At 41.3% G+C, this 20,673-nt stretch overlaps 1 protein-coding gene across 1 annotated transcript in view; it reads left to right on the top strand.

Moving 5' to 3' along the window:
* Topaz1 (testis and ovary specific TOPAZ 1) overlaps positions 1-20,673 on the top strand; it is a 52,281-nt gene that overhangs the window by 11,330 nt on the left and 20,278 nt on the right. Inside the window, exons 5-10 of the mRNA XM_052189256.1 lie at positions 6,727-6,791; positions 10,553-10,686; positions 13,606-13,691; positions 14,354-14,479; positions 15,137-15,200; positions 20,452-20,603. Coding sequence (XP_052045216.1) covers positions 6,727-6,791; positions 10,553-10,686; positions 13,606-13,691; positions 14,354-14,479; positions 15,137-15,200; positions 20,452-20,603 — 627 coding nt within the window. The remainder of the gene's footprint in view (positions 1-6,726; positions 6,792-10,552; positions 10,687-13,605; positions 13,692-14,353; positions 14,480-15,136; positions 15,201-20,451; positions 20,604-20,673) is intronic.

Genomic DNA, 20,673 nt, shown 5'->3' with positions numbered 1-20,673 from the left:
TAGACAATAGTCTATATTGTATACTATGAAATGATTACAGTATCCCCCTAACAGACCTGTTTCTGACCTTGCCCTCTTATAAAGTATTCTCAGTTCAACATAGGTTTTTCTTGTGTCATTATTTCTTCTGCCTCAGACTTTCCAGAAGCTTCTAATGTTATTCATAGCCAATGCCACAGTCCTTAAGATGACCTACAAGGCTCTGTCTGCGTCTGCCCTGAACCCACCCCACCTCACTTCATCACCTCTGTGTTTCTCTGCTTCCATTTGTAGCTCTGACCAGTCCAGCTAGCTTGTTTGTGAGACATGCCAGGCTTTTTTTTTATGCTCCAAGACCTTGTACACACAGTCTTAACTGCCTGGGATATTCTTCCCCCAGAAAATGGTATAGCCCCTGCTCCTATTCTCTTCAGGTTTAGTCATACTGATGTTCTCAGGGAGAGCTTCTCTAACCAAAAGGTAAAATGCAGTGTTCTCCCTTATTTAATACCCACCTTCCTGCCGTTATCATGACCTGGTAGGTACTAGAGATGGAGTATCCCTATTGGAAATGCTTGAATCCAGAAGTATTTTAGATTTCAGAGGTTTTTTTTTTTTTTTTTAAAGAGTATTTTGTTTGTTTGTTTTTTGTTTTTGTTGTTTTAAGATTTATTTATTTCATGTATGTGAGTACACTGTCACTGTCTTCAGACACACCAGATGAAGGCATCAGATCCCATTACAGATGGTTGTGAACCACCATGTGGTTACTGGGAATTGAACTTAGGACCTCTGGAAGAACAGTCAGTTCTCTTAACACCCTGAGCCATCTCTCCAGCCCAGTTGCAGAATTTTTATAGTATAATTTGGGGTGGGTTTTCTTTTGAAATGTCTTTGTAGTTCAGCTCACCTCAGACTTGGCAGTCATCTTAGCCTCTGGGATTGCACCACCATGCACAGAGTCTTATAATGTATTGTAATAAGAAATATAAAGTCTGAAATGTTCCCAAAATATTGGAGCATCATTTTGGCACTCACAGAGTTTCAAACTTCACAGTGTTTTAGAGTTAGATTTTTCAGATTATGTATGCCTACCAAAATACATGTGTTTACTTTGTCTTTGTCTCCTCCTGCTTGGATAAAGCCCTATGAGAACAAGAATTTTCTTGTGTAATGCTTGAAAGTCTAGCTTGAAGAGCAGTGGCTGATAACTGATGAATGAATAGGAACTATGAGTACTGGGAGAGTGCTAGAGAAAGAAAAGATTCATCAACACATATTGCCATCATTAAAAGTTACATTTAGACTGTTAAACACATAGCAGGGATTGTCATAGGTTATCTGCTTGGTGGAATGAGATGTTTGGAGTCCCCAAGACTGCCCTCAGGGTCAGCGACATGACACAAGTGCTCACAGATGTTAGGAAGCTGTTACACCCATGGTTTTGTTGACAGCAGTAAAAGAATAAGTCAGAAGGGGAAGAGACACCCAGGGCAGAGTCCACAGCACAGTCCTCTGGGGAAAAGTGTGCAGCATAGCACAGGAATTCTTACATGGCATGACGTCTGAAGATCTTAGAGGTTACCTTCCAGAATCAGGGCCAGGAGCTATCTTTTAAGTGAAGGATAACCCAGACTTGCTGAGTTAACCTTTACTGTACATGAGATTTGTATTGTGATTTCCTTTTACAGAGGAGGGCACCAAGTCAGGGTGTTAGTGACCTTTTCTGAGGTCACATGTGACAGTCCCACAACTCTGGCAAGAGCAAACTTAGTCCTTTTAAGGGCCCAGATGGTACTCTATCACTTTATGGCCATTGGATTAGTGTAGCAGCCATTTAACTGCCACAGTAACACAGAAGAAGCCGTAGACATTGTGGGTGTTGCTGTGTTCACAGACCACTTACCTACAAAGAAAGGCAGCTACAAGCACTTGGCTCCAGCCCTTCCTCTAAATCGTTGCCGTCTAGGCTGGGGAACTGTTAGGTCATGATAACCTTCAAAGAAGCAACTTTTGATTTCACTGATTCTCTTTTGCTTTTTTCTTACCCATTTCACTCTGGTTTATATTTTTCCCTTTCTTTGACTTACTTTGGATTTAGTATGCTGTTTTATAGTTTCTTAAAGATGTATTTTTTTTTACTTAATTTTATGAACTTGCTTATGCCTGTCTGTAATGTATAACATGTCAATGCCTGGTCCCTATGGAGGCTAGAAGAAAGCATTGGATCGGTAGATAACAGTGAAAGAATTGTGAAGGAAGTACATATCAACATCTGAAAGCAAAGAGATTCTCAGGGCAGAGTTCCAACTGTGACTTGTCCTGTGGACCCTGGGAGCTGAGCCCATGTCTTCTGCAAGAGCAACAAATGTTCCTAATTACTGAACCATCTCTCCTTTTATAGTTTATTTTAATAAATTTATTTATTTAGCTCTTTTTCAAGGCAAGGTTTCTGTGTGTGGCCCTGATTGACCTGGAACTTGTACTGTAGACCAGGCTGCCCTCAAACTCAGAGATCACTTACCTCAACCACTGGAGTGCTGAGATTAAAGATGTGTGCCTCCATGGCCTGACCTCTTTTATAGTTTCTTAAAGTTATAGCTAAGGCCCCTGATTTAAAACATTATCTAATGATTAATTTATTTAGTACTGCCAATTCACGCATCCCACCTTAAAAAAAATAATTGTAGACCTATCAGCAATGCTAAGAAAATACATAGAATGTGCCCTTTACTTCTCCTGGCGGTCATGCCGCAGAACTGTAGCACACTATGGCAACTTGGGGGCGAGTGGAGTCTTATATAGGAAGCCCTTGCCTTTGTGTGTCCATTTGCAATAATACAGTTGAACTACAGAACATCCCTCTCACCAAAACTGTCTTTCATATTAACCCTTACAGCCAGTCCTACTTCTTTCCTGCCCCCAGCCCTCCCTAACCCTTAACAAACACTGTTTCTATTTCTACAATTTTGTCATTTCAAGGATGTTACACAAATGAAATCATTTAATTTGCAATCACCTCTAATTCAGGATTATTTATTCAACTTGTTTGATACAGCAGTAATTTGATATTTTTCTCCTTAGTAGTGTTCCACAGCATAGGTGTACCACAGTTGGTGAACTGTTCATTTGCTGATAGACATTGGGGATGGCTTTCAGTTTCAGATATTACAGATAAAGCTGCTGGCTGCAGATATCCTTGCTTTTGTGCACCAAAGCTTTCATTTCTTTGGGCTAAGTGGACTGTACTTGGCTAAGCTGTGTAGTAGCTGCCACTTTATTTCCCTGCAATAGGAGACAGTTGAAATCTATGTTTAGAAATTTTAGTTTTAGCTAGGCTGTTGGGAGTCTCCCTCTAATAGGTATGTGTTGTGGTCTGGATGATAATGACTCACAGACCTATATACTTGGATGCTTAGGCCCCAGATAATGAACTGTTGAGAAGGATTAGGAGGTGTAGTCTTGTTGGAAGAGGTGTGTACTTCTTTGGAGAAGATGTGTTGCTGGGAGTGGGTTTTGAGGTCTCAAAATCCCACACGTGGCCCAATCTCTCTGCCCACCCGCCTACCTGTGGATCAGGATAATGTAAACTCTCAGCCCCACACCTACATGCCACCATTCTGCCATAATGATAATGGACTAACCCTCTGAAACTATAAGCAAGCCCCCAGTGAAATACTTCCTTTTTATAAGAGTTGCTTTGGTCATAGTGTCTTTTCCTAGCAATAGAACAGTGACTAAGACAAAAATTGATTCCAGGAGTGGAGTATGCTATGAGAGACCTGACAATGCTGGACTAGAAAAGCAGTTGATGTGTCAAGTGGAGCTCACTGGAGCATCCTAGTTGGAACATGGATGTCAGTGGTGCTGAGGACAGTGTGAGCTGGGAGGGCCCAGATCAACAGGCTTTGGAGAGGAAGAACACTTAGAAAATGGCCTAGAGATCATTCTTGTTATATTTTGGCAAGGCATGTGCCTGCTTTCAACCCTTGTCCTAATAATTCTCCAGAGACTTAGTTAAAGAGTTGTGAATTAATGACATTGGCAGAGGAGATTCACAACAGTCTTGTGTTGACCCTGTCATGTGGCTATTAGTAATTATTCTTATGCAGATCTACAGTGAGAGACCAGGGTAAAAAGAAATACAAAAGCACAGTTGGAGGAGATAGGAGGAGAAATGTGATGCTGGAAGCCATTAGATTAGCCAAAGAGGCATATTAGATTGCCTCTTTCCAGGGATCTCAGCTTTACTTTTCAGTCTGACTTTGCCCTAAACTCTGTCTTCTGCTTGTTTGTGTCAGTAGGGCAATTGTTTTCCTCTCAGAGTTCTTCTGACTAGGGCATGTGTAATGCTGTTCATTTCCTATGATTTTCAGGCATAGGTTTAAAAATATTCAATGTAGAGGTCACAGTTTTCTGCAGAAAGGTTAACCTAAAAGGGAGACTGCCACTCCTCACAGTGGGCCGATCATAGTTCTTGTGAATTTTACAAACAGTAGAGTGCCATCCTTTATCTTACTTTCCTATTGCTGACTGTCTCAGCCACTGTTACTGTTGCTGTGAGGAGACACTATGACTAAAGCAACTGTCATAAAAGAAAGCATTTAACTGGGGCCTTGCTTACATTTTCAGAGGAGTAATCCATTATCATCATGGCAGGATGCAGGCAGGCAGATATTGGGCTGAGAGCTTTCATCTTGATCTGCAGGTAGACATGTAGGCAGACAGAAGAGGCGGAAGGACAGAGAGAGAAAGGGGGAGAGGGACAAACAGACAGACACTGCTGTGGGCTTTTGAAACCTCAAAACCCACTCCCAGCAACACACCTCCTACAAGTCCACACTTCCTAATCCTTCTAATCCTTCTCAAACTGTGGCACTAAATCTGTGAGAGTCATTCTCATTCAAGCCACCACACTGATGTATAGCGGAGATTATTCTTCAGTGTACGTAGAGAGGCCACGTTCTTACAGTTGTGTAGTTACTATGGCTGTGCTTGAATAAGTGGCAACATCGATGGACATGTTGTCTGTTTGCGATCTAAATATTGTTGCACCGTGCATCCTTGAGCATACAGTATCCTGCTTATATAAAAGCATTTTAATTAATCCCTAGAGTAGATTATCAGGTCATCAATGTAGAGATGACTGTGACCTGTCCTTCCCACAGTATTGCTGAGAGTGCTGTTTTCTTCTCATATGCATCAACTAGTTACATGATTAAACTTGTCCATCTGCTTATTTTTACAAATGGCTTTGTTTTAGTTTTAATTTGCATTTCTTTTGAATCTAGTTTTGCATTTTTCAGCATTTTAGAAAAACATTGTAATTTTTCTGTGAGCTTCTATTTTTTTGGGATCTCAGCTGTTGTGCATTGGAGTCCTATACACAAAGTCCTTTTCTTCTACTAGACCTTGAAATATTTTCCTCTGTTTTTCTCTGGTACATTCAAGTTCCTGATCACAGAGCTACTGTCAGAATTTGTTTTTATATCTGTTAGTCTTAAAGGAACCTGAAAGACATCTGGCTTTACAATGACTTGACATCATTCTTATTTTCTGTACACTTAACTAGCTGGGTCTACCATTTATTGAAACATTTTCTCAGAAATTTCAAATGCTATCTTTAACATACTGTTTAAAAAAAGTGTCTCAGCCAGGTGGGGATAGCGCATGCCTTTAATCCCAGCACTCAGTAGGCAGAGGCAGAGGCAGGTGGATCTATGAGTTTGAGGCCTACAGAATGAGTTCCAGGACAGCCAGGACTTCACAGAGAAACCTATCTCAAAACAACAGCAACAGCAACAAAAATATTTTTTCCTGTGTGAGTGTTTGCCCTGCATATGTATCTGTGGAGCCACATACATACCTGGCTCCTGTGGATAGTAGAAATGTGTTGGCCTCGCTAGAAGTAGAGTTACAGAAGGTGGTGAGCTGGCATGTGGATCCTGGGAATGGAGCCTTGGTCTTCTGGGAGAACAGCTAGTGCATTTAACTACAGCCCTGTCATTAACATTTTAAATATTATGTGTAGAACTGAACTTTCTTTCCTATCGACGCTTGGTGCATGCTTCTTTAGCATACTGTCGATCATTGGGAAAACAGAGGCAGTAGGAAAGCCTGCTCTAAAGCATACTGGGATGTGTTATAAACTTAAAGCATTTTTGATTCCCTTTCATATATTCTCAGATGCTTTAAGCTTAAGATGAAAATAGCTTTCAGTGTGTGAAAGCTTTCTGGAGAATTAGGATTTTATTATCAACATTTTCATCTGGGAACATGACACTTTCCACTTGATGCTTTGTTTTGTTTTATGAAACTGAACAGAGGGCCTCATGTTTGCTGCACATGTGGTTTAACACTGAGCCACACCCTAGTGCTTTCTACTTGTTAATGTTACATTTATTCAGTGTTGTCTGTCTGTTTGTCTGAGACAAGGTCTCATCTAACCTAAGCTGCCCTCAAACTCAGTAAATCACGGAGGATGGCCCTACACCATAGCTAGTGATCCATCCGCCTCCACTTCTGAGACTGTAGGTGTGGGCCAGCATACCCGCCAGCATACCCAACAGCAGGAGAAATTTTTAAGTCAATGCTGAGCATTTTAAACTATGTAGAGTGAAACTGTCTTCAGGCCATCTAATAGTTAACGTATATACCACGTGTTTCTAGTAAATCTGGGAGGCCTCATGGTTTAAATGTTTCATAGAAATATTCACTTCTACTTCCTTAACCATAATCTCTTTACAGTGCATAAATTCAGAAAAGGCAACTGTTATGGAAGAACAAGAGAGCTCTCATGAAGTTTGCAAAAGGTCTGTAATATAATTTTTAAATGTAAAAGTACTTTAAGTTACTTTAGAGCTGGTAGTAAAATGGAGTCATTCTTTTATTATTTGTGTGTGTGTGTGCCTGTTTGCATTGTGCAGTTGCACATGTGTATGGGTTTGCATGCACACATGGATGTGCATGTGTGAACCAGAAGTCGATGTTAGATATCTTTCTCAACACTTCTGTCTGTACCTTAAAGAGAGAGATGGGGTTTTCACTTGAGCTCAAGGCTCTCCACCAATGTTTTCCTGGCTAAGCAGCTTGCTCTGGTGACCCCTGCCCACTTCCCAGCCTGTCTTACACATTTGCCCAGCATTTATACAGTCCTCGTGCTTGTAAAGCAGCTCTTTACCTGCTGAGAAGTCTCCCACCCCTGGCTGTAAGCTATTGAGTCGTTAGAAACAGTGATAGGTGTTGGAGAAATGACTCAAGTGCTTGCTGTTCTAAGAGAAGAGTCCTAGTCGAGTTTCCAATAGTCACACTGGGTGGATTACAACCATCTGTAACTCCAACTGTAAGGGATCTGATGCCCTCTCCTGGCTTTTGAGGGCATCTTAACACACACACACACACACACACACACACACACAATGTTTTAAAATTCACGATAAATTCAATAGAAAAGGATGTATAACTACACGAGGGTCATAATAACTGAAATGGTTAGTACTAAGAGAATACACTTGCTATAATATATGAAATTGCCCAATTTATTTGTTATCTAAACCACCTTCCATCCTCATTTAGCTGCTGTGACAAGGCACACCCAAGTCAGTCCAGTTTTGTTTGGGTTGAGATTTTCATGTGTGTATCCTATGGAAGCCAAGTGTGCTTCATGGCTGTCTTAGCTAAGGCTTCTATTGCTTTGAAGAGACACCATGACCAAAGCAGTACATATAAAGGAAATTATTTAATTGGGGCTGTCTTACAGCTGAGAGGTTTAGTCCATTATCTACCTGGCAGGAAGCATGACAGCTTGCAGGCAGACATGGTGCTGGAGAAGGAGTTGAGAGCTCTACATCTGAATCCACAGGCAGCAAGACTGAGTGAGTGAGTGAGTGAGTGAGTGAGTGAGTGAGTGAGCCATTGGACCTGGCTTGAGTTTCTGAAACCTCAAAGCCCATTCCCAGTGACACACTTCCTCCAACAAGGCCACACCCACTCCCCCAAGGCCACACCTCCTAGTAGTGGCACTCCCTATAAGCCTATGGGGCCACTTTCATTCAGACCCCCACAATAGCCATTGTGTGTCTTCAACAAGAACAAACACTGAAAGCTAAGTTTTCTTTAGGGAACCATTTTTCCTTACCAACTGAGGTGGTGTTGCTGCAGTCAGAAGGTTTAGGATCAGCTGGGCTTTACTGCGGGAACCATCCTACATCATCCAGTCAGCATCCCTGAGCTGCCTTTCTGCTGCTGCTCTGGCTGTCTTATTAGGAAAGAATGTTGTTTATGGGGGGACCTCAGATACAGGAGACAAGTGGAGATCTTCTTTTAATTTTTTAACTTCTCTTAATGCTACTAAATTTCAGCTGTTATAATTATAATCCCTGCTTGTTACTGGTTTTTCTCCTCTGCCACAACTTTTCCCATCCACAAGATAAATCAGTTAAAAAGCTTATTATAATTGTTTCTAAGATTAAAAGATTATAGTATCTGAATATTGGTATCTTTGTCTTAAAAAGTCAATTATTTTGTACCTTTTAGACATCAAATTATTTTTTATATAAGTAACTTTCAGAATAATATTTTAATGAAGTGTGTTATATAGGATATTATACACTAAAGTGAAGATAAAGTTGTTTATATTATCAGCCTGGAATTTGTTTTATGGTTCTGTTCATGGAAAACTCTCAAATGTGTATAGGATTATTATATTTACTTATCCAGAAAAAGAATTTATATAGTAACCCTTCTTTATTCACAGAGGATAGTTTCAAGACCATGTAGACACCTAGAACTTCATATAGTATCAAACTGTATGGCATGGTGTGCTTTCTCTTATTGTACATTCTATAACTTAGAATGTATATATATGTAAGAGATCAACAGTAATAGAATTATAACAGTATGTTATATGAGTTCTGATACTGGCCTTTTCTGTCATATCTCATGATGATGTAAGAAGGCAAACTTCATGCTTAAATGAAAAGATAGAGTAAAACAGCAGTGGCCATAGTAGTGTAGAGTTGGGTGGTTACTGGAGAATTTCTTGAATGCAGGCAGTATAACACACTGACAGTTGGCCTTGTACCAATGCGGGTAAGTAACTGACCAGTGTCCAGCCTCACTGATCAGAGGATAGAACATATCCCTCACAGTGTGAAGCAGGACAGCCAGATGTCATCCTTCTCTACAGGACAGGATGCAGTTTAAGACTTCGTAATTGTTCTTGGAGCTTTCCGTTTATTGTTTTAGCACCATGGTTATCCTGGGCATCAGACCATGAGCTGTGAATGGGAGTTGTGCTCTGACACACTGACCCCATTCTGTGGTCAGGAGAATAAGTAGATGTGCTTTTGTCTTTAGAATACATGCTTTGATTTTCCTTGGACCTTTTATCAGATATAATAAAAGTACTTCCCGTCAAGCCCAGTGGTATATTCCTCAAGTTCCCAGTCTCAGGAAGCTGAGATAGGAGGGTGTCTCAACCTAGGAGTTTAAGTGAGGACAGGACAGGATGGTTATATTCTGTCTCAAAATGTTTGGTTTTTCTTTTGGTGGTGTGATAGTTGTGGTGGTTTGGACAGTTGCTATAGTGTTTGTTATTTTTTTTTATATTCTTTCTCTCTCTCTCTCTCTCTCTCTCTCTCTCTCTCTCTCTCTCTCTCTCTCTCTCTGTGTGTGTGTGTGTGTGTGTGTGTGTGTGTGTTTGGGGGTGGTTAGATCTTTGGTTTTACTTTTGAGACAAGATCTTGCATATAGTTCACACTGGTCTCAAGCTCACGGCCTTCCTGCTGCCTTAGTCCTACACTGGAGTCACTGTGGTGTGACATACCACTCTGTACTCATTGCTTTGTCACTGTAACAAAAAGTGAGTCAGAAGGAGCTTGAGGGAAAGAGGATTTGCTCTGTCTCATGGTTTGAAAGGATGTATTATGGTAGGGGAAATATGGCACAGTTCATTGCAAATGAATGCTGGCAGGGACTCATCATGTCGCAGTGGGTCAGGAAGTAGAAAGCTCAGGCTATACAGCTCTCAAGGCCTGTCTCACAGCCACTCACTTCTGTCCCCTACCTCCTAAAGGTTTCATAGCTTCATCAGCTGGAAACCAAGTATTCAAACACACGAGCCCCACGGAGAACAGTTCACATTCAACCCATGAAATACTATTCCTATCCCTACCTCAACCATTCAGCAAGTGTTGGTCTTATGTTAAGAAGACAGGACCTTGGGCTAGCAAGATGGCTCTGCAGGTAAAAGAGCTTACTCCACAAGCCTGACAACCTCAGTTGAGGATCCAGAACCCACATAAAATGGAAGGGGAGACCCAACTTCATAAAGTTATCCTCTCATTTCTACAAGCTCACTATGGTATGTGCACCCCTCCCATAAATTAGTAAGTAAACTACAATTTGAAGAAGATAAGAGCATTCCATTGGAAATATTGAGGAATCATAATGTACCAGGTACAGAACACAGCACATACGTAGCAGCAGGTTATATTTCTGATTACTTGAGTCTCGTTCCTTTACTATTTTATAAATAGGATGATATTCTGATTCGGTTTTTCTGTTCATACAGCAAAGATTCTAGAAATGTGGAGGCCATTGCTACTGAGTGTCAGTTAGCAGCCCTGGGCCCCAATCCTCTGTGCTCATCAGCACTTCCTGTGAATCTAAGCAGTCAAGATGTAGTGCCAACACCCTGGATAAACGGTAATGCCTGTTTTCTTATTGAGTTCTTGTCAGCTTGAAGGACTTTCACAGAAGACATTGCTACTAAAATAAAAACAGCTGTATCTATGTGACAGTGGTATTATGTGAAATATCTAAAATACTCATTTTAATTAATTACATTTGTATATGCTTAGGATTTATGTTATTTTTCATAATGCACAATTCTCCAATTCTCTAAACAGAATGAGCTCTGTTGAAGAATGCATTTGGAAGCTTAAATTTCTTTACAGGGCACACATCTCACTCTTGGTGAACCTTCCCACTCCTCACTTCATGCTACCTGGTATTACAGACATGTGCAGCAAACCCACATAGGTTGTGTGTTTTATTCAACCCTTCTAACTGTCATAATTTAAGTTGCTGTAAAGTTATAGGCAGCATACCACCAGCCTGTTCCAGATTATATCCAGATGCTACAGAGATAAAATATAAATAATTGAAATAAAAATACTTGTGCTGAGGAGATGGCTCAGTGGGTAAGTGCTTGCCTCAGAAACATAAGAACCTGATAGCATGTATGGTGACACATTGCTTCAGCATGTAGGAGGCAGAGGTAGGTGGATCTCTGTGATCCTGGTCTGTCCTGATCCAGCCTGGTCTACATAGCAAGATCCAGAAGAGCCAGAACTATATAATAGAGAAACTCAGTCTCAAGATAGAGGGAGGGAGGGAGGGAAGGGAGGGAGGAAGAAAGAAAAGAAAAATATAAGGGCCTGAATTCAGATGTGTAGCATTCATGTAAAAGTTGGGTGTGATGGTACATATCTGTCAACCCAACATTTCAGGAGAAGAGTGGGGTGAACCCCAAGGGCTCACTGGTCATCCAGTCTTGCTGCAACAATGAACTTCAGGTTCAGTGAGAGACCATGTCTCAAGTACATGAACTGAGGAACTAGACAGTTGGCTCAGCAGTTAAGAGCACATGTTGCTCTTGCAGAAGACCAGGGTTCAATTCCCAACACCCACATGGTGGTTCACATCTTGGAGATATATATATATATGTATATATATATATATATATATATATATATATATTGTTTTACTTTCTTGAACATCAGACACCAAGTTGGTATACACACAGACATCTAGCTAAAACATTCATATACACAAAAGAGAAAACAAAAACATGAAGTAGAAGCTGGGCATGTAGTTCCTGTACTCCAGAGGGAAAGGCCAGCCTGGTTCACATAATGAGCTCCAGGCCAACAAGGGATGCATAGTAAAATGGTGGTTCAAAATCAGCAGCGAAGAAAAATGTGGTAGAGACTGTTAAAATAAGACACCTGATGTTAACTCTGCCATGTCATGTACATGCAGAGGCAAGCACACTTGTACACACACACTACATAGAAATTGTCTTTAGAAAAGAATGCTTTTAAATGTCCTAGTTCTTGTTACTGAAAGACAACATTAGGCCGAGAGATTGTTCAGCATCCAGATTCACTTTCTGTTCTTTCAGAAAACCTATTCAGTTCCCAGCAACTATGACTAAAAGCTCACAACTATCTGTAACTCTAGCTCCATAGTAGCCAACACCTCTGACCTCTGTAGGCACTGCCCTTGGCTGCATACTCACATGCAAACACACACAATACACACAACTGAAAATAATAAAACTAAATTTTTAAAAGACACTATTAAAGAGAACACTCTAAAGAATATGGTGAGTGCTGTATTAGTCAGCATAAAGTACTGTGACAAGTACCCACAGGCTAGGTACTATGACAAGTACTACAGGCTGGTATTGTGACAAGTACTACAATCTAGGTACTGTGACAAGTACTACAGGCTAGGGATTTAAAGAGATATTAATTCTGATGGTTGTGGAATTCAAGATCCTGGCAGGTTGGGTTTCCGAGGACCGTCTTAAAAGGCCACCCTCTTTCTCTGAATGTGCAAGGGGAGTGCACTTTGTGGTGTCTATGCTTATATGTCCCTAGCCTGATTGAGGATTAGGGGTTTAGGCTATGAACCTCTCAAAGATCCAGTGAAGTTCCTAGTATGGGTTTGGGTGATATGTTTAATTGGACTAGGACTCAGGGCTACTTAAGTCCCTTAAGACATTATCTGAAGCTTATATCTGTGCTGGGCTGCCTGCAAGTGTATGCCCGAGTGTGTGGCACACGCACACACATGTACACATGCACGCACACACACCACGCGCACACACACATACCACACACACACATACACACGCACAAACACACACACACTTATTTAAATGATGTAGGGAACAAAAAGATAAAAGAGGGAGTTGGAGAAGTAACTTGTGGTAAAAACACTGGCTGCTGTCACAGAGAACCAGGGTTTGATTCCATGTCAGTTCACAACTGTTTTTAACTCTCCCATTCCCATGGGATCCAACACTGTCTTGGTCAGTGTTCTGTTGCTGTGAAGAGGCACCAAGACCAACGCAATTCTTATCAAAGAAGGTATTTTAATTGGGGGCTTGCTTTACGGTTTCACAGGTTTCGTCCATATCAGCCTGAGCCTGGTGGGTAGTGTGCAGGCAGACATGGTGTCAGAGTAGTAGCTGAGAGTTCTACATCCCAATCTATAGGCAACAGAAAGAAAACTGGACCTGGTATGAGCTTTTGAAACCTCAAAGCCCTCCCTCAGTGATGTGCGTCCTCCAGTAAGGCCATACCTCCTAGTCCTTCTCAAAGAGAATCATTCCCTGCTGACTAAGCATCAGAGCCTGAGGGGCCGTTCTCACTCAAATCTCCACAGACACCCTCTTTTGGACTCAGGGCAGCAGACATTACATGTGGTGAACAGACTTATGTAAAAATACCTATATACATAAAAACAAAATTACTTTTTAAACATTTTCAAGTAAAGAGTATGACAGTCCGTCAGTGTCCCTGCACTTGTTTGTAATGCTCTTTTTACTTCTAGATTTCAGATTTCCAGGAAGACATTCTGTCCTACCACTGCAGAATCCTGAAACTTGTGAAATATTTAAAAGAGAGAAAAACATGGGGGTAAGTCCCCATACTTAGGGAAATACAATCAGAAGGGTCCATCTCCTTTTTAAACAGTTGCAGACATCCAGATTTAGGGTGGGCATTAGGGAGGAATAAGCTGCAGAGACTAGTTCACCACTGACAGTTTGAAACAGAAGGAGCCTCTGAACTGAAAGCTGGGAGGAGCAGGAAGGACCGTAAACTGGGAGACACTGGATTAAATCCAACGTTACCATTTCTCTTTCCTTTGTTAGTCAGAAACCAAGGAGAGTTTTGTTTCTAATACATGCATCTGAAATGCAATGTGTTCTATGGTTATAATGCACTTTCTGTGAAGGAGGGGTTGGGAGAGAGAGAGGAGCCCTGTGTAAGCATTTAAAGGCACATGGTTGGAGCCGAGTGGTAGTGTGCATACTTTTAATCCCAGTGGGAGGCAGAGGCAGGCACGTCTCTGAGTTCAAGGACAGTCTGGTCTACATAGTGAGAGCCCGTCTCAAGGAAAAAGAAAAAATTATGAAACAGAATAGTCATAATCCTGACAGAATCTTTTATATGAGAAGTTGATAAAGTCACACATAAATCATGCTGAACTAGTTTTTACATTAAAGCTTGGACTCATATGTGCCCTCACTTGATTATGTCTTATGATTAACACAGAAAAGGTTTTTTTAATCTTGTAGGTGTTCCAGAAGCCCTTAGGGTTGGTGATACCCCACAGATACTGCAAACTTCATTTTAACACATTGCGTGGCTGTGAGCGAGCACAGTGCAAGTTTGTCCATGTGCCTGAGCAGGGGGATGAGAAGGTAAAGCCCTGTCTGAGGCAGAGCCAGTCTCGCCTCATACATTTTATCTGACTGTTCCAATGCTCTGAGAGCATAACAATTTTCATCTGGGCTTATGCTTTATATAAACTATATGTGTGGGTCCATACAGAGTCTTCTGTATTTATCAGACTGATCTCAAACTCCTGCTGCCAGCCTCCCAGACTAAAGATGCATACCATAGTGAGTGGCCCTGACATCTAATTATTAATGTTTCTTTCTCCTTATGCTGTAAAAATTAATATTCTATTCTACAAAATTATCAGTAACTACCAGCAAGCATTAAGGTCGATGGACATTTGCATTGTTCCCTATCTGGATAATAAAACAATGATACTATTGGTTCTCTTTTCATGTTTCCTGGAGAACACACACAACAGTGTCTGGAAGGTCTGGCTGCATCTCATCCTTGCTAGCTCTTGGCATCATCACAACCATAGTGGCCATTCAGCTGGCCATGGTGTTACAGACCTAAAATGCCAGAACATGGGAGGCAGAGGCAGAGGGATCAGTCCAGTATACATTTTAAGCCTGTGAATTAATTTAAACATCAACTCTTATTATACTACTCTAAACTCATTACTTTTTGCTTGTTTGTAAAGCATATGAAGGTAATTTAATGTTTTATGACTTTTGTAGATCTGCATGGATGTGTTTAAGAAATACATAAGTGTCAATGAGCAGCGTTTGCTGCATCGAGCAGGTATGGAAAAACTGAATTGTAATTACACATTCCTTTGAATGGCCTCACACAGTTAGTCCAGGAAGGTGAGTGGGCAGTGAAAGCCTGGCAGCCTGGCATGTGGTCCCTGAGTCTTACTTACCTGTGGAAGGGTAGGGCCCCATCTACAAAGGTGTCTTCTACTCATACCCCATTGCATGCATCATACACAGACATACACAATAATGCTTAATTAAAAAACTGCTAGCTAGGCATTGGTAGCACATGCCTCTAATCCCAGCTTTCAGGATGCAGAGGCAAGTGGATCTTAAAGTTGAAGGCGAGCTTTGTCTACAGAGTGAGTGCCAGGCCTGCCATGGCTACACAGAGAACCCTATCTCAGAAAACAGTAAACACACAGCTAAAATGTATTCTTAAACTTAAGTATAAAAACTGAATGCCTTGCCTAATATTGGCTCTGTTGGCCTTAGAAATGATTAATGAGAAATATTTTATTTTCGTTAGTTTAAAAACTATGTTCACCTAACGACATAACTCTCTTACATACTCGTATTTCATGACTTAGAAATTTCATGTGTCTTGCTCTCTGTGCAGGTCGACTTTCCATCCTGAATCTTCCCCTCCATCCTTCTTTTTCCACATTTCCCCTCCTTGCCCAGGCAGCCTCCTATCAAGTCCCATACAGCACTACCAACAGGCTCGGTCCTCACTGAGAAGATGGCTCCCTCCGTTAGCCTTTGCCTGAGTCCTCAGCTTCACCCATCCCTGCCTCCTCTCCTCACCACGCTAGATTATAAGCCCCAAGAGGATAAAATCCAAAGTTTCCATGCATTTGTTCCCTGACCCAGATCCTAAAGCCATGCAGTATGGTAGTTACAGAGCATTACAGCTCCATACCTGTCCACATCAGCCTTAGCCTCTGAAAACATTCAAGGGCACCCATGTCTAATATGGAAGTTGGTAAACTAGAGGCAATAGGACCTTATATGAGAATATGAGAATTTACTTGTGATCTAGGGACTATGATGGCCAAGGAGAAGTTAGGATTAAATGTAAGTAAGTTTTCAAGTTTCAGAAATCATTCCAAAGCTGTGAAAAGAGGCTGACATGAGTGGGTACCATGGGAAACTCCCAAGATATAAAACTGTAAGGATCAGTGGCCACAAGGAAAGCATCTGAATTGTGTGTGTGTGTCTGTGTCTTTGTGTGCGTGCCTGTGCATGCACATGTGTACACATATATGTGTATCTGTAGAAAGGCGTGCATGTGTGCGTGCATGTATGTGCACACTGTATGTACAAGTGCATGTGTGCATGTATGTGTATGTGTGTGCATCCATGAGAAAGTATGTGTGTGTGTGCATCCATGAGAGAGAGGGAGAGTGTATGTGTGTGTGTGTGTGTGTGTGTGTGCTGTCACGTCAAGGTAAGTTCCAAGGGGCCTAAAGAGACGCTTCAGTGGTTAAGAGCATGCACTGCCCTTGCACAGGACTTGAGTTTGGTTCACAGCACTCATGATGGGCAGGTGATAACTGCCTGTAACTCCTGGCCAACCAGTGCCTCCTCCAGTACTTCACTCATATGCATAAGCCCACACACAAAGTTCATGTATACATAAATTAAAAATGAAATGGGGCAATAGTAGCATATGCCTTTAATCATTACCAGCACTCAGGAGGCAGAGGCAGGCAGACCTCTGTCAGTTTGAGTCCAGCCTAGTCTACAGAAAAAGTCCAGGATAGCAAAGGCTACAAGTTTTCAAGACAAACCCTGTCTTGAAAAAAAAAACAAAAAACAAAAAACTAGAATGAGGGTGGAGAGTTGGCAGTGGTCAGAGAAGCCAGCATCCACATCAGAGGTCTCACAACCATCTTAACTCTACTTCGGGGGGGGGGGGGGGGTGATGCTTCCTCCCAGTCTCTTCAAGGCACCAAGCACACACACGGTGCGCACAGATGCTTGTAGGCAAACACTTGCTCACAGGAAATGAAAATAAATCTTTAGAAATAAAATTTAAAAATTAAACTCTTACACAATATTCTGCGTATAGTTGTTCCTCTCTGCCTCTGAATCTCAGTGAGTAGTTTCTGAAGATACAGCATCCTTTTGTGTAAGTGTGCTGCGCCCTCATCTTCAGTAAATTACACATCACTTCTGACCAAACTCACCTTGGCTGTTTTCCTCTGATCTAGGATCCCGTCCAAGGTCTAGTTCTGTCTGTAGCCTCTGGAAAAATCTGGTCCAGTAATATACATACAACATACAGTTTGGAAGCACTAAAGAGCGTTAAGTATACCCACAATGCTGAGGGGTCAACAGCATGGTTCACTCTGCTTTGCAGTGGAAGACTGACAGGAGTTCCGCCAGCTATTTACAAATACATGATATTGTTTCCTACTGGGAGAGTTGACAACATCTGGGAAGGAAAAGCCAGTAGTTTTAAAAACATGTGCTCCTAATTTAAAAAAGAAGAGGTTGGGGAGTTAACACCCCAGCATGCCTAACTCTCAGTCAGGAAGCACCAACTGCCTTACATGGTAGAAGCTGCGAATGTTTAAACCTTCCAACCAGACAAGGAGGATCTTCTTTTTAAAAAAATTTATTACAGTGTGTGCGTGAAAGTGTGAGGATGTGTGTCTCCACATATATACAAGCCACAGCATACAGGGGAAGGCCAGACAGCAATTTTCAGAAGTCAGTTCTCTTTTCTCCATCATGTGGGTCCCAGGGATCAAACTTAGGTCTTCAGGCTTAGCAGCAAACACTCACTGAAGCAACTAACTTGCCCCAGGAGGATCATTTTGAAAGAAAAAAATTTACATTAAAAATTTTTAAATATATTAAAACAAGAACAAAGGGTACATGTTGGTAAACAGTGCACATACACTAACCAACTTTCTAACTACTCTTTTAATAAATCCTAGTCCTCCTAGTTTTAGTCATGAATGATATAGTAACAGATATCTCATGTTAGCAGTTCATTTGCTTTTATACAAACAACTGTTAATACAAAAACAGAATGACTGTAAAAACGTATCTGTAGCTGGGCTTAATGGTGCACACCCGTAACCTTAACACCGAGGAGGTAAAGCAGGATGATCACTGTGAGTTCCAGCCTCACCTGGTCTGCACAGCTCTCCACAGAACAGAGAGGTTGGAGACTGAGCCTCCTGAGGCTTGCTGACAGCGTAGCCTGGCTCGCTCCTCAGTCCACACGCAGGAGGAGAACACTGGCTCCCAGAGCTGTGCACACATAACCACACTCATGTATCAAAAATAAGCAAATGTAATTTTGTAATTTTTGTGTTCTGTAACACAGTTCAGAACACAAACACTATCTGTATGTTCTTAGGGAAAACACGTGTAACATATAAACAGCGTTATAACAAAGCTGACCGTTGCTACATGATAGTTTTAGTTTGGGATTTGGGATTTTTTTTTGTTTTGTGTTGGTTGGTTTCAGGTTTTTTTAATTTTTTAAAAATTTTTATTTATTTATTTATTTATTTATTTTTGTTTGTGTGATTTGGTTTTTGGTTTCGTGAGTCAGGAGTGGTTTCTGTGTAGCTCAGGCTGTCCTAGAACTAGCTCTGTAGACCAGGCTGGCCTCAAACTCAGAGGTCAGCCTGACCCTGCCTTTCAAGTGCTGGAATTAAAGGTGCTAGCACCACCCAGATGTTACATGATATTTTTAAACCTATTTAACTTTTCAGTTTTGTTGAACGTTTTCATTAGCTAGTGACTTTCCCAGGGGATATTGGGTAATTAAGATAGTAATTTGTGGTGGAAATAACATAAAATTAAAAGTGTTTTTGCTAAGGAAATTTTAGCTAAGATGTGCAGATTTGGGCTAAAATTTTGGAATGGGAACAATGATAAAGCGAACTCAGTCAAGTTTAGTAAAATTAATGTGGAATAAAACTGAAAATGGTTGAGTGTTGTACAGAAAATAGATTAAGGAATTAGATAGACATAAACTACTTTCTTAAAGGAAATGGATAATTTCTTAGTCCATAACAATAAACTGAAATTTTAAAAAATGCAGGTCAATATGTTGACAAAGCAGTGACTACTAAGTGTCAGAGTAGTCCTCACCCTTCACCACATTACTGCGCATCTCCCTGTGCAAGCTGCAGAGCCTTCTGGGAGTCATGAGTGTGGTGGTTCACTGTGCAGCATCACACTGTGCATCACACTGTGCACACTGATCACACTGTGCAGCTCACTTCACACTGCACACTGATCACACTGTGCAGCTCACTTCACACTGCACACTGATCACACTGTGCAGCTCACTTCACACTGCACACTGATCGATCATACTGTGTAGCTTGCTTCATACTGTGCACACTGATCACACTGTAGCTTGCTTCATACGGTGCACACTGACTACACTGTAGCTCACTTCACACTGCACACTGATCACACTGCTTCACACTGTGCACACTGACTACATTGTGCATTTCACTGCACACTGATCACACTGTGCAGCTCGCTTCACATTGCACACTGATGATACTGTGTATCTTGCTTCATACTATGCACACTGATCACACTGTAGCTTACTCATACTGTGCACACTGACTACACTGTGTAGCTCACTTCATACTGTACACTGATCACACTGTGTGCTTCACACTGTGCACACTGACTACATTGTGTTGCTCACTGCACACTGATCATACTACACAGTGCACTTTACACTGCACTTGACACTGTGCACACTGATTACACTGTGCAGCTCACTTCACATTGTGCACTGATCACACTGAGTAGCTCGCTTCACACTGTGCTTCACACTGTGCACACTGATCACACTGTGCAGTGCACTTCACCCTGCGCTTCACACTGCACACATCACACTGCAGCTTACTTCACACTGATCATACTGTGCTTCACACTGTGCCCACTGATCACACTGTGTGCTTCACACTGCACACTGCTCACAATGTGCACTTCACACTACACACTGATCACACTACACACTGATCACACTACACACTGATCACACTGTGTGCTTCACACTGTGCACACTGATGCTGATCATACTTGACTTCTCATGTCACCGCCATTCACCATTTGGACTTTTTGCTTTCATTTTCATCAAATATTTCTGACATTTCTGGTCCCTTTAAAGGAATGAATTTATATAATGCCTTTACAGAAGACTCATCTACTTTCAGCAATATGGCTGTCTTAAGAGCAGCAAATGACTAATTTTTTTTTTTTTTTTTTTTTTTTTTTTTTTTTTTTTTTTTTTTTTTTGCTTTCAGCGTACATATTTCTGGAGTACTACAGAAAGTTTCCCCCAGGAATACACTTCAGTTTACAAGTGCTAAATGACCTCCTGATTTCTTTACTCAAGCATTGTTTATTGAAAGAAGTATTTCAGGTAGTGCAGCTCAGCATAATGGCTAAAATGCTGGTGAGTAATCTGGTCCCTGATCACCCTGTCTGTGCTCATCATATGTGTGTGTGTGTGTGTGTGTTTAAAG

Source organism: Apodemus sylvaticus, chromosome 7, assembly GCF_947179515.1.
Source record: "Apodemus sylvaticus chromosome 7, mApoSyl1.1, whole genome shotgun sequence".
In the NCBI taxonomy this organism is placed as follows: Eukaryota; Metazoa; Chordata; class Mammalia; order Rodentia; family Muridae; genus Apodemus; species Apodemus sylvaticus.
The sequence above is the reverse complement of the archived record's forward strand: the minus strand, read 5'-3'. Positions and strand labels throughout refer to the sequence as shown.